Source organism: Heteronotia binoei, chromosome 6, assembly GCF_032191835.1.
Source record: "Heteronotia binoei isolate CCM8104 ecotype False Entrance Well chromosome 6, APGP_CSIRO_Hbin_v1, whole genome shotgun sequence".
NCBI lineage: Eukaryota > Metazoa > Chordata > Lepidosauria > Squamata > Gekkonidae > Heteronotia > Heteronotia binoei.
In genome coordinates, this window is record NC_083228.1 from 113,252,677 (window position 1) to 113,264,924 (window position 12,248).

The 12,248-nt window shown below is 42.9% G+C and overlaps 1 protein-coding gene across 5 annotated transcripts in view; it reads right to left on the bottom strand.

The window, feature by feature from the left end:
- Positions 1-12,248, bottom strand: part of VEPH1 (ventricular zone expressed PH domain containing 1) — a 180,597-nt gene that overhangs the window by 33,521 nt on the left and 134,828 nt on the right. For all 5 annotated transcript variants that reach the window (XR_009555592.1, XR_009555591.1, XM_060242382.1 and 2 more), the window contains one exon: positions 11,698-11,832. Coding sequence is in view for 3 of the 5 variants with exons in the window: in XM_060242382.1 (XP_060098365.1) it covers positions 11,698-11,832 (135 nt within the window). In the remaining 2 variants the exon portion in view is untranslated. The remainder of the gene's footprint in view (positions 1-11,697; positions 11,833-12,248) is intronic.

Below are 12,248 nucleotides of genomic sequence, written 5' to 3' on the forward strand. Positions count from 1 at the left end.
CAAGATCCTTCTCTTGTCCATGCCATTTTCAGTCTTGTTTCTCACTGCCTTCCCTCACTTGTCCTAATCTGCAGATGATACACGTGCAGTGTGGTACAGAGCAAAAAGGCTATCAGTTTCTGCAGGTCACAGACTGAAATCCAGGGCTTTTTTTGAGCAGGAATGCACAGGAACACAGTTCCAGCTGGCTTGGCGTCAGGGGTGTGACTTAATATGCAAATGAGTTCCTGCTGGGCTTTTTCTACAGAAAAACCCTGTGTGAAACAATGGTGATGTCAAGGGTGTGGTGTGCAAATGAGTTCCTTCTGGGCTTTTTCTTCAAAAAACAGACCTGCTGAAATCTATTTATTGATATATTTCGTTATGGTAGTTGCTTTTCTCCCCAAAGGGACCCAAAATGGCTCACAGACAAATACCAAAATTTAAATCACCAAATTAAACAATTACTGAATCAAACAAACAGATCCTGAGCTGGCCTTGAATGAGGAGGCTGCCTAACATGGGCCACAGTCAAAGAGCTCTCTTGCTCTTGCCCAAGGCTTCGTGCCTCTGGCCCTATCCAAGCTTTAACTACCTGCAAGGAAAGGAAGGCAGACTTAGCCTAGATGGAGCTCATGTGCTTCTTTTGCACTGCCCTCCCTGGCTACAAGAGACCCAGTTTAGCATTGTGATTCATGTCATAAGAACATAAGAGAGAACATAAGAAAGGCCATGTTGGATCAGGCCACTGTCCCATCCAGTCCTACACTCTGTCACACAGTGGCCAAAAAACCCCAGGTGCCATCAGGAGGTCCACCAGTGGGGCCAGGACACTAGAAGCCCTCCCACTGTTGCCCCCCGAAGCACCAAGAATACAGAGCATCACTGCCCTAGACAAAGAGTTCCATCTATTTGTTGTTCAGTCACACAGTCGAGTCCGACTCTTTGCATGGTTCCATAGTTCCTGTCCCTAATAGCCACTGATGCACCTCTGTTCCATATGTTTATCCAACCCCCTCTTGAAGCTGGCTATGCTTGTAGCTGCCACCACCTCTTGTAGTGATGAATTCCAAGTGCTAATCACTCTTTGGGTGAAGAAGTACTTCCTTTTATCCGTTCTAACGTGACTGCTCAGCAATTTCATTGAGCCCCCATAAGTTATTTTATTCAGAGAAAAGGAGAAAAGTACTTCTTTCTCTACCTTCTCTATCTCATGCATTTCTGTAAACCTCTATCATGTCACCCCTCAGTTGTTGTTTCTCCAAGCTAAAGAGCCCCAAGCATTTCAACCTTTCTTCACAGGGAAAGAGTTCCAGCCCTTTAATCATTCTAGTTGCCCTTTTCTGTACTTTTTCCAGTGCTCCCACTAGGATGTGGGAGGAGATGTGGAATGATATGGTACAGCCTGATCTCATCAGATCTCAGAAGCTAAGCAGGGCCAGTACTTGGACAGGGGACCACCAAGGAAGACTCTGCAGAGGAAGGCAATGGCAAACCACCTCCGCTTTTCACTTGTCTTGAAAACCCCTTGCTGGGTGTCATCATAAGTTGGTTGTGACTTGATGGCACACACTCCCATAGGATGGGGAAGACCTGGGTTCAAACTTCTCTGCCATGGAATCTTGCAGGGTGAGCTCGGGCCAGTCACACTTTCTCAGCCTAATGTACCTCACAAGGTTTCTGTGAGGACAAAATGGAGGACAGGAGAACAATGTAAACAGCTTTGGCTCCCCATTGGGGAGAAAGGCAAGGTATAAGTGAAGAAAATAAATAAAAACTGGCTAGGATAGAACTGGTAGACTGGCAGTCCTTTCCATCTATACTCTCACTGATCTCTTGTCCAAAGTAAAGTGAAATATGCAATTTTAACAGCTTCATATGCATTCTGAAGTAATTCAGCAAACACTGGAATGTATCCAGACAGCAGGAGCTATGCCAAGTAACTGAAAGACAGGGTGGATAAGGCCTTCTTTACCTCCTGAGTAGTTGTGACAAATGTTTGAAAATGCTATTTCAATCGGCTAAGGGAAAAGTAAAGCCTCCTTCCCCACCAACCCTCCCCCGAACCCCCAGCAAAGACTGGTTTCCATGTTCAGACCGTCTGGCATTCTGAATTTTTCAGGCTGATATAAAACATCTGGCTGTCTCTGAAGAAATGTAGCAAAGAAGTGTAATTGACGTGCTTTATTATGATAGGATGGGCCAGTTGTAAATTAAAGAAAAAACAGATTTATTAAATCACCACCAGCAAGGGAAAACTTGTTTCCTTGCTATTTATCCATTTGTCTTTTTTGTGTGTTCGGGATTTTTTTTTTATTAGACATCTTTCCCCATTAAAATTTTGCCTAAGCTACATGTCCAGCCATAGAGTAACATTCCTCTACTGAAACCAGTGAAGTGAATAAGATTGATTTATGTCATACATTTGGCAGCCTGCCTGATTATGTAGATTTGTTGCCAAAGAGAGCTACATGTACCGGTAAGGTGTTCTGTACCAGCACTCAGTGTTTCCCCTGCTTCTGTTTCTCTAGGAGGAAGAGTAAAAGGCTTTTAGGAGCAGAAATGATGTGGCACTGGAGAAACTTCAGCTTTAATATTGGCACGCAAACAGCACATGTAAGATTGCCAACTGGATGGAGAATAAAATGTCCTGTCCCTTTAATAGAAGTTTAATGTGTGGAAATAGGTGGTTGACACTTTTCATGACAGGAAGTTAAATAACGTCACCTGATAATTGCTTTTGGATCGAACTGATATTAAAGGGACTGCAAGTGGGACCAATTTAAAAGCTGGCAATCCTATGCATGCAGCTTGCAAGCACAGAACAAGCTGCACACAAGCTACTGAACGGACTACCCGGTCAGATTCATATACATGTGCATTGGAAGCGGTTTCAAACTCTGCAGTGTTTGGTACAAAAATGCACATCAGAAGTACGGCAATTGCCCCTTCTCACCTCACCCGTTTCTTTGGGCCTAATTCTTAACATAAATCACTTTTGTCCCGGCCTGGTTATTAACATTGCAAAACATAAATCACTTAAGCCCATATTCTTGCACTTAAACTGGCAAAGTACTGCGATAATCAAGGAGATATAGGTTGTAATTCTTAGAAGGAAGTCCCAGTAAAATCCATGCTAGTTGCCACAAGCACATGAATGCTAGACAGTGGCTTTTCTCATCAGAGCCTTCCAGATTATGGGTAGGATACAGCATTTTACAGGGATGAGAACTTCAGTCCACTGACTTTCTCAGCTTCCCCCTTCTTGCGCCACCCCCCCCCCCGAACAGGACTTGTGAGATCACTATGCCCATGGAAACATGGCACTCAATTGTAATTGGTGCCATATCACATGTAAATTAGCATAGTATACAGCCTGGAATACTTTGGCTTTTCTTAGGCCTAGGTCAGGATTTCTCAATGTGATGCTCATGGAAGTGGTGGTGCCTGCCAGTACTTCTCTTGGCACCTTAGAAGCTTTTCAGAAAGTAGGCTGGGTCACTGTAAGGCAGGGCTTGTTATTGGCTGCTCTCATTCAAATGAAAGGATTTTCTACTGGGAGATGAGCAGGATGAGCACCTGGACTTTCCTTAGTTAGTGCATACTTCCATTACTCCCTCAGGATTTCCTTCATCTCAGGAGGTGGGAGAAGTAGGTATTTAGTTGGGTTCTGCCTCTGTGGCAGCCATTTTGGGTTTAACTCCACCTCCTGCAGCAGCCATTGTGTGATGGTGCTCCCCAGCCCTCTCAAAATTCCCAAGGTACCTGCAGATTCAGGGATCCCAAGACCTAGAACGGTCATGGTGGTGTTGAGGTGAGTTCTTTAAAGGCTGGTCTGCCATTGTAAGAAGTGTGTGAGTGGGTTTTTTTTTTTTCATATTTAGAGAACAAAAGGCAGATGATGAGCCCTGCTTGCAGCTGATCTCCCTGTAGTCTGATGCCACATTCCCTTCCGCTGGCCTCTGATACTGGAATGAGCCCAGCTGCAAGAAAAGAAGCTGTGGAGAGACAAGCAGGGCACTTGGGGACAGTTCAGCACTCCTTTATAACAAGTTTTATTAAAAGTTTCAATACAGATTGAGGGAAGTTGGCGGGGGTGGGGGGAGAGAAAAGGACTCCTATTTGCATGCTTTATATTTGCTTGTTAACTCAGAGACCAATTCCCCACTAGGTTTGTTCCAGCGTCAGAGCTCTTTTTCCCCTGACACTTCTGTCTGATTTCGCACAAGCTGCTGCACTTCAGCAACTTGGCCTGCCTCTTTCCCATGGCAAGCAAGATCCTCTGAAAACTGGTTTCTCCTTGCCACGGGAAAGACGAGCAATGAAAGTTAAACGACTACTGTGATGTGCTGGCTAACAAAGTTTAATAAAACCATTTAAAAACCTCCATATATTTTAATACTTTGTATTGTAACAGAGGTCCAATTTTAACATTCCCATATTACAAAAAAAAGACTATGAGCACCCGGATGTAGGCTCATTTCGTTGATAGACTTCCTTGGGAGTAATCCTTTCTATGGCATGGGAAAGAGGCAGGCCAAGCCACAGCCATGGGGCAGCTTGTGCGAAATCAGATGGAAGTGTTTGCGGGGGGGGGGGAGGGGGAGGAAGAGCTCCAACACTGGAACAAGCCTAGTGGGGGATCAGTCAGACTCTCCATGATCTGCTTTGGGGCTCCAACTGAGTGTTTAAAGGCAGGTCTGTGAGGTGACTATCATATCTTGTTTGGCCCACAGGATGGGCTGATGTAACTAATTTAAATAGTAGCCAGAACATGGGAGGTTTCTTCCCTTTTTAAAAATCTGAGACCTGCTCAGCAAAGGGTGGGGGGAATCCTTTGTAAGCTTTGCCGGCAAGCAGAGAGAATTGTGAGATTCTAGAAATGCTGTGAGTTCCCCAAGTCTTGCTTTCTACCAGGAATTGGCAAGCATCAGGTTTATGAGATAATACAGCTGCTCTCTGATAGGCAGCTTTATCTTATGCTGCTTTGCATAACAGGCTTATGAGCAGTAAGAGCCATCACTCCAACAGTAATACATGCAACAGCGTACTTGGGAAATTTTATATGACCTATTGGACAAAGAATGAAGATTTTCTCTTTCCTCAGCACTTTCCTCTCCCTTGGTGGTTTCCCCAGTCTAGCATTGTCTCTTGGAAGCTCACGCTACAAACTGCATACAACATTTGGGGCTTTCTTCCTCTGTATTTTTTTTAAAAGCCAAAATCAACTGAGGCAGGGTACAAGTCATGCTGGAGGCAGGGGCGGGAGGCTGCTTATTCCATTCTCCTCTGGTCATTTCCAGCTCAAAATCACACACACACACACACACACACACCAGCCTCACATCCATGCAGGTGAGGTTCTGGGTGGGGGGAATGTGAAGACCATGCATCTTTCCCGCAGAAGTAGCAAAGCAGCTTGGAGAGGGGGATTTTGAGCAGGAGAATGAGAGGAAAAATTGAACAGCTGTTTCTCTTTTAGTGTAGCCTTCTCGTGCTGAGCAATGGCCCACTCCAGTCTCGTACTACTCCATAGAATGTATCATTGGAGCCTCAGGGAGAAGTGATGGCAAAAAGCCTGAGTGACGATTTTTGCTGAGATTCTCAAAGGAGTTTAAAAATTGACCAGTAACAGTCTCATCAAAGTCTTGTCAGTTCTTTGGAATCAATTTCTCGGCACAAAGACAGACACAGTGTTTTGGAACATTCAAATTGATCCTGGCGCATTTTGCCTATAGCTCAATTTTTAAAAATATAACCCACCCCAACCCCACAATTAAGTCCTGCTCATTTCACTGATATGCACATAGTTCCTGGTTAGTTAATATTCAATAAAAACAGCCAGCTCTTTGGATGCATGGCTTCTCAAACAGTGGCCATGCCTGTGCACCATGGGAGGCACTATTCAAAAGTTATTGGAACCATTGCATAAGTGTTGACTTCACATGGTGTCAGGCTGGGAAAGATGGGTTAGCATTCCAGCTCAGCCATGGAAGCTTTCTGGGTGACATTGGGCCAATTTCTCTCTCTCTCTCTCTCTCTCTCTCTCTGTCTCTCAGCCTAACCAAGGGGTGTCGAATTTATTTGTTATGAGGTTCCAGATCTGACATAAATGAGACCTTGTCAGGCCATGTGTGTCATAAAATGTAGTGTCAGGTAGCAGAGATATAAACTTCATAAAGGGCACAGACAAACACAAGTAAAGATATTTTTTTTTTTAAACGTGCTTATAACATTAGCACTTGTTGGTCTTAATGGTGATTTCTTTGTATCTCTCCCTAGCTATCCATGGAACTAGGCAAAGGAAGCTCTGGCTTTTTCCTTCCTTTCCCAGGAGACCAGGATGGGGAGGATCCTCAGCCAACAGAAGAAATAGAAGCTTGACTCAGTAGTTCTGTGCAATTGAGCAAGCCTGGCAAAGCAAGCTATGATGCAGAAGGAAGCAGACAACAGCCAGTTGCTGGGAGGCCTGATTTGGCCCCCGGGCCGCATGTTTGACACCCCTGGCTTAACCTCTCTCACACAGGCTTGTTGTCATGAGGATAAAATGGAAGAGGGGAAAAGGATGTTGTAAGTCACTTTGGGTTCCCCTCGAGGAGAAAAGTAGAGTATAACTAAAAATAAGTAAATTATAAGTTTAGATGACCATCAGGCTAAGTCTACCAATGACTATTAAGTAGTTCTCATAATGTGATGTCACAGATGTGGTCAGGAATATAGGGGAACAAAGGCTGGACTTGATCATTGTAGATGTTTCTGCGCACCAGAAACAGAGCTGGTTTAGCTTCTCAGCTAAAAATGCCAGAAGGGAGTATAGAGACCAAGAATAGAACAGCCTTGGAGAGGAGCAAGAGACAAAGGAGTACCACATTTATATGGCCTTATGTAGATCAGAACCATCTAATCCATAGCAAGAGATACTATGTGTTGAGGCCAGGGTGCAGAAACATCTGAGAATGGCAAGAATGTTGATCTTCACTGAAGTGAAGATATAGTTCAAAGATAGGGTGCACTGGTTGAAGGCCAAAAGATACTAATAGGTATGAACAGGTAGCTGCTTAGCAAATGTAGCTCTGCTTTTTAGGTCGCTGCTTAGCAAATGTAGCTCTTCCCTGGTTTAGGCATTTTGTGGATGTATTTTCCCTATCAGTCAAAATGTTCAGTGGACACTTTAAAAAGAAATGTTCTCTTGGTTTCAATTATGCAATTTTAAGTTAGGATTGTGTAGGGCTATTTAAAAAGGGAATTGTAGGCAGTCAAGACTAACTTCAAATATGTTTTTGTTTTAAACAAATTCCATGGTGGTCACTTGCATGAACCCCAATTAAAGATTAATAACTTTGACCAGAAATCTCTGCTGTGCTTTGAAACAGTATTCTTTACAATCTTTGAAAATGTAATTGCTTTGAAACAGTAATCTCTTCAAAGGCCAAAGGTTGAGAGAACTGAACTTGCACAAGTTGTTAGCCCTCCTGGAGTTCATGCCATCGCCCACAACTTTGTGCATTTGCACAAGGCATCTAAATAATTAATTATGGACTGCTTCCTCTAAGCCTGGTGCTTGAAACTATTCTCTCCTCAGCCCCTTTTTATAAATAAGAACAAACACCACATACCATTTGCCGTTTCCATCCACATATCAAAAGCATGTGTATAAGATTAGGAGCAAACCCCAAAGACCTTTCAAAGCACAATACAGATGACAATGATAGAGGAGTTGCAGGGCTTGGATTCCTAATTCTTGCTAACTTCTCAACTCCCATCCTCCAGTTCTGGGAGATAGGCTTATTAATACATGTCAACCATGATCACTAAGTTTAAAGAGGAGGTATATCTCAGAGATTCTTGAGATGAACAATGGGAAAGAACTATTACATAACATTCTTGTCCATTTATTTGAGTCATCTCCTGAACAAGATGGACTCTTAGTTTGATCCAGCAGGGAAGTGTAAGAATAATAAAAGAACTATATGCACAGGCCAATGTAACAGTTTTCCTACTGCTTTTCCTTCAAAGAGCTCAGGGCAATTTATATAGTTCTTCTCTCCTCATTTTATCCTCACAACAATCCTATGAGATAAATTAGATTAGACAGAGAGAGAGACAAAGAGTGACTGGTCCAAGAACAAAGTTTGAGTCCAGTGGCACCTTTAAGAGCAACGAAGTTTTATTCAAGGTGTAAGCTTTCATGTGCAAGTACACTTCCTCAGATACTGGTGCTTACACATGAAAGCTTATATCTTGAATGAAACTTCGTTTGTTTGCCACTGCACTCAATCTTTGTTCTGATGCTTCAGACCAAAATGGCTACCCACCTGCACATGACCAGTCCAAGGTTATCCAGCAAGTTTTATGGCAGAGTGGGGTTTTGAACATGGGTCTTTCACAGTCTAGCTCAGCATGCCAACCACTATTCCACATTCTGCATTCTAGGACTTCACTTCCACTTGCAGGTGTGGATTGCATGATTAAATGCTCCTCCATAAAACAAATCCTTTGCACATACAAAACTACCATATTAGGGGAAAATATGCTAATATTTTTTTCCCTTTGCCACCTTCCCTCCTGTAATTCCTTCCTTCTCTTTCCAGCAGCATCCATGGCTTCTTCTCTATTCCTGCTTCCTTTCTTCATTCCCTCCAGATGCCTTTTGCCCCATTTTGCCTTCCTCACTCCTTTGACCCCAACTTTGCTTTCTCTCTGCTGATTCTGTCCTTTGTGCCTGACCACTCCATCTTTTCCCTGCAACTCACTCTAACTTTCCAAAGGAAACTAGAGCAGTCATTTGGGGTCATTCATTACACAGGATGATAAGTGCAACATTAAATTACTGCCAGCCTGCCACAGGAGGTGAAGCCAACCACAAAATATCAGGAAGTGAGGTTATGCATTAACTCCAATAGTAACACTTCAATATTTGGAGTGGAAGTTTTGCTTAACAGAATGTCTTTTAAAATGAACATATTGTTTAAAAATATTTTCTTGCATACACAGCTTACTCTCTTGTGCTGTGGGTCTCTTGTGAGAGCCAGTTTGGTGTAGCACTTAAATGCACAGGATTTAATCTGGGAGAACCGGATTTGATTCCCCACTCCTCCACATGCACCTGGTGAGTGACCTTGGGTCAGACACAATTCTTGAAAGAGCTGTTCTCTCAAGAGTTGTTCTCTAAAAGAGCTCTCTCAGCCCCACCTACCTCACAGGGTATCTGCTGTGGGCACGGAAAGGGAAAGGAGATTGTAAGCCACTGTGAGACATCAAGTGAAGGGTGAGTATAAATCCAATCACTTCCTCCTCCTCCTTTTCCGTTTTATCTGACAAAAGGAGGTCTGATCTCTATGGTGCTGCTGTTCTACAGCAAACCAACATGGCCACTCTTTGAATCTTACTTTCAATCACACAGTGAAGATCCTTGTGCTGTTGGTGTCAGCTACTAAAGTAATGTGTTTTTTTTAATCTGCTCAGCTAACCAGCTCTCCAGTGGCCAATCAGAAGCCCTGATGGGCAAAGTCCCACCTGCCCCCACACTAGGTGAGCCCCAGGAAAGGTGTCTGCAGGTACCACAGTGCCCAAAGACACCATGTTGGGGTCCCCTGGCCTATGCAGTTCAAAAATGACTGCTAAAGTCTACGAGGTAATCTCATGAAATCTTGGCTTAAAAAACAGGAGATAAAACGTATAAATCAGGAGATAAAATGTATAAATCGATGGTGCGGTCTCATTTGGAATACTGTGTATAAATCTGGTCACCGCACCTCAAAAAGGATATTATAGCATTGGAAAAAGTGCAGAAAAGGGCAACTAGAATGATTAAAGGTTTGGAACACTTTCCCTATGAAGAAAGGTTAAAACGCTTGGGGCTCTTTAGCTTGGAGAAACATCGACTGCGGGGTGACATGATAGAGGTTTACAAGATTATGCATGGGATGGAGAAAGTAGAGAAAGAAGTACTTTTCTCCCTTTCTCACAATACAAGAACTCGTGGGCATTCAATGAGGGTTAGAACGGATAAAAGGATGTACTTCTTCACCCAAAGGATGATTAACATGTAGAATTCACTGCCACAGGAGGTGGTAGCGGCTACAAGCATAGCCAGCTTCAAGAGGGGTTTGGATAAAAATATGGAGCAGAGGTCCATCAGTGGCTATTAGCCACAGCATAGTATTGGAACTGTCTGGGGCAGTGATGCTCTGTATTCTTGGTGCTTGGGGAGGGCAAAGTGGAAGGGCTTCTAGCCCCACTTGTGAACCTCCTGTTTTTTGGCCAGAGTGTTGGACTGGATGGGCCATTGGCTTGATCCAACATGGCGTCTCTTATGTTCTTAAAATGAAGTGCCAAGGTATAATGGAGTGCTCAGTGGACAGTAAAATTGTTTCCCCCCTCCACTTTCTGATAACCTTGAAGTGGGGAGAAGGCTTCCAAACCAGGGGATCTCCTGCCCCCTACTGGGGATTTGGCAATCCTAATTTTTAATCAGCACTCTGGGACTAAATTCACAATTAGATGTATGATAAACTGGGGTAAAATTCTAGCAGGAGCTCCTTTGCATATTAGGTCACCCCCCTGATGTAGCCAATCCTCCAAGAGCTTACAAAAAAGAACCTTGTAAGCTCTTGGAGGATTGGCTACATCGGGGTGTATGGCTTAATATGCAAAGGAGCTTCTGCTAGAATTCTACCACTGATTATAAGTAACCCACATTAAGGAATTCACAGTCAATCATTTCTGGAAGTCTTTGGTTCTGGCTATTAGTTTTGTACCTGGGCTTAGAGTTCAGAAAGGTCAGATGGAGAGGAAAGAGTGGCTCAGCAAACATTCCTTTGTTTGCTTACTTATTCTACATTTCTCACAGAAAAATCCAGGCAGTGTAGTTTGCCCATCAGCAAATGACAGATCTTGCCACAGAAAAGGATTAAACTGCTAGATCTTGTGATGCTTATGCCAACCATATTGTGGTCTCACTTTACAGAGGACTTTGCAATCCTAAATAAGCATAGAAACTTTTTTTACTTATTATTTTACTCTGTCTGGTGCTGTGCCTACTAGCCATAAGCCCAAATGTTTGTGTACACTGACCTAGAAGCAGATGCTGCTCCAGACTGTGCATATGTGTAATGCTATAACTGCCAGACACCAGGCAGCATCTGCTCTTCTTTCATACGATGTGGAGTGGGGCACATCAGACAGACTGACACAGGCTTAGAGTCAAACCACTGAGACATAAGAATAAAAACATGCATTTTGAAGTGACCATAAGTCAAGGTGGAGCACTTGCTTTGCAGGCAGAAGTTCCCTTATATAGTCCCCTGGTGCTTGCACGGGGGACTACCTTTACCTTTTTAACACTGCAGAAGTAGCAGGTAGTGGGAAAGAACTTTTTCTGCCTGAATCTGGAGATCCATTGCTTGTCAGAGAACCTTGAACCAGTTGCTCGTCTGATGAAGTGTGCACGCACATGAAAGCTTACATTCCAAATAAAACTTTGTTGGTCTTAAAGGTGCTACTGGACTCTAATTTTGTTCAGCTGCTCAATAGTTTCACTTGGAACAAGGCAGCTTCATATGTTCATTATAAATATGGGATTTAAACCAAGTCCTTACAGAGAACAGTGTCTTATCCCAACATCTACATTCTGTGGCGATTCCATCCATTTACATATGGTGAATTTGTTGTTGCATTAAATTTTAGAAGTCTCCCTACAAAGGAAATAATGTTTACCTTCTGGAGCGGAAACATAGACTGAAGCATAGCTGTTTCAAAGCTGTGTGTTCCCTTCAGCTGGGTTTTCTCCCACAAGGCTTTCAGGGCTTGCACAGACTTATTTTGCATGGACAAAGGTTCTGGGAACAGGTTCTGTTGGACAAGATTGAAAAAAGAAATTTTCATGTACAGTGTTTTCCATTAGGCTGAGTCATGCATAAGTTCAGCTTGATGCTATTTCCAACTTGATAAGATCTAGATAATATCTTTACATGTAACTTGTAGTAAAATATTTATTTTGTATGTTTTGCACATTCCAGGAGTAGGTTTTTGGAGATGTTCTCAATCTGCATCATTCCCCTCCCCTCAAATTTGCAAAATCAGCTAGATTCTACTGTGTTCAAAATTATGCAGCTAAAAATGTGTTTAGAATGCACTATTTGGAAGAGTTTATTATATCAATAATGCATTTTGTAACTATATATATTTTGAAGGGTTTATTATATTGTATAGTCTTATATAAAATGCAAGGATTTACTATACATTATTTGCTTCCAGTATGTATTATG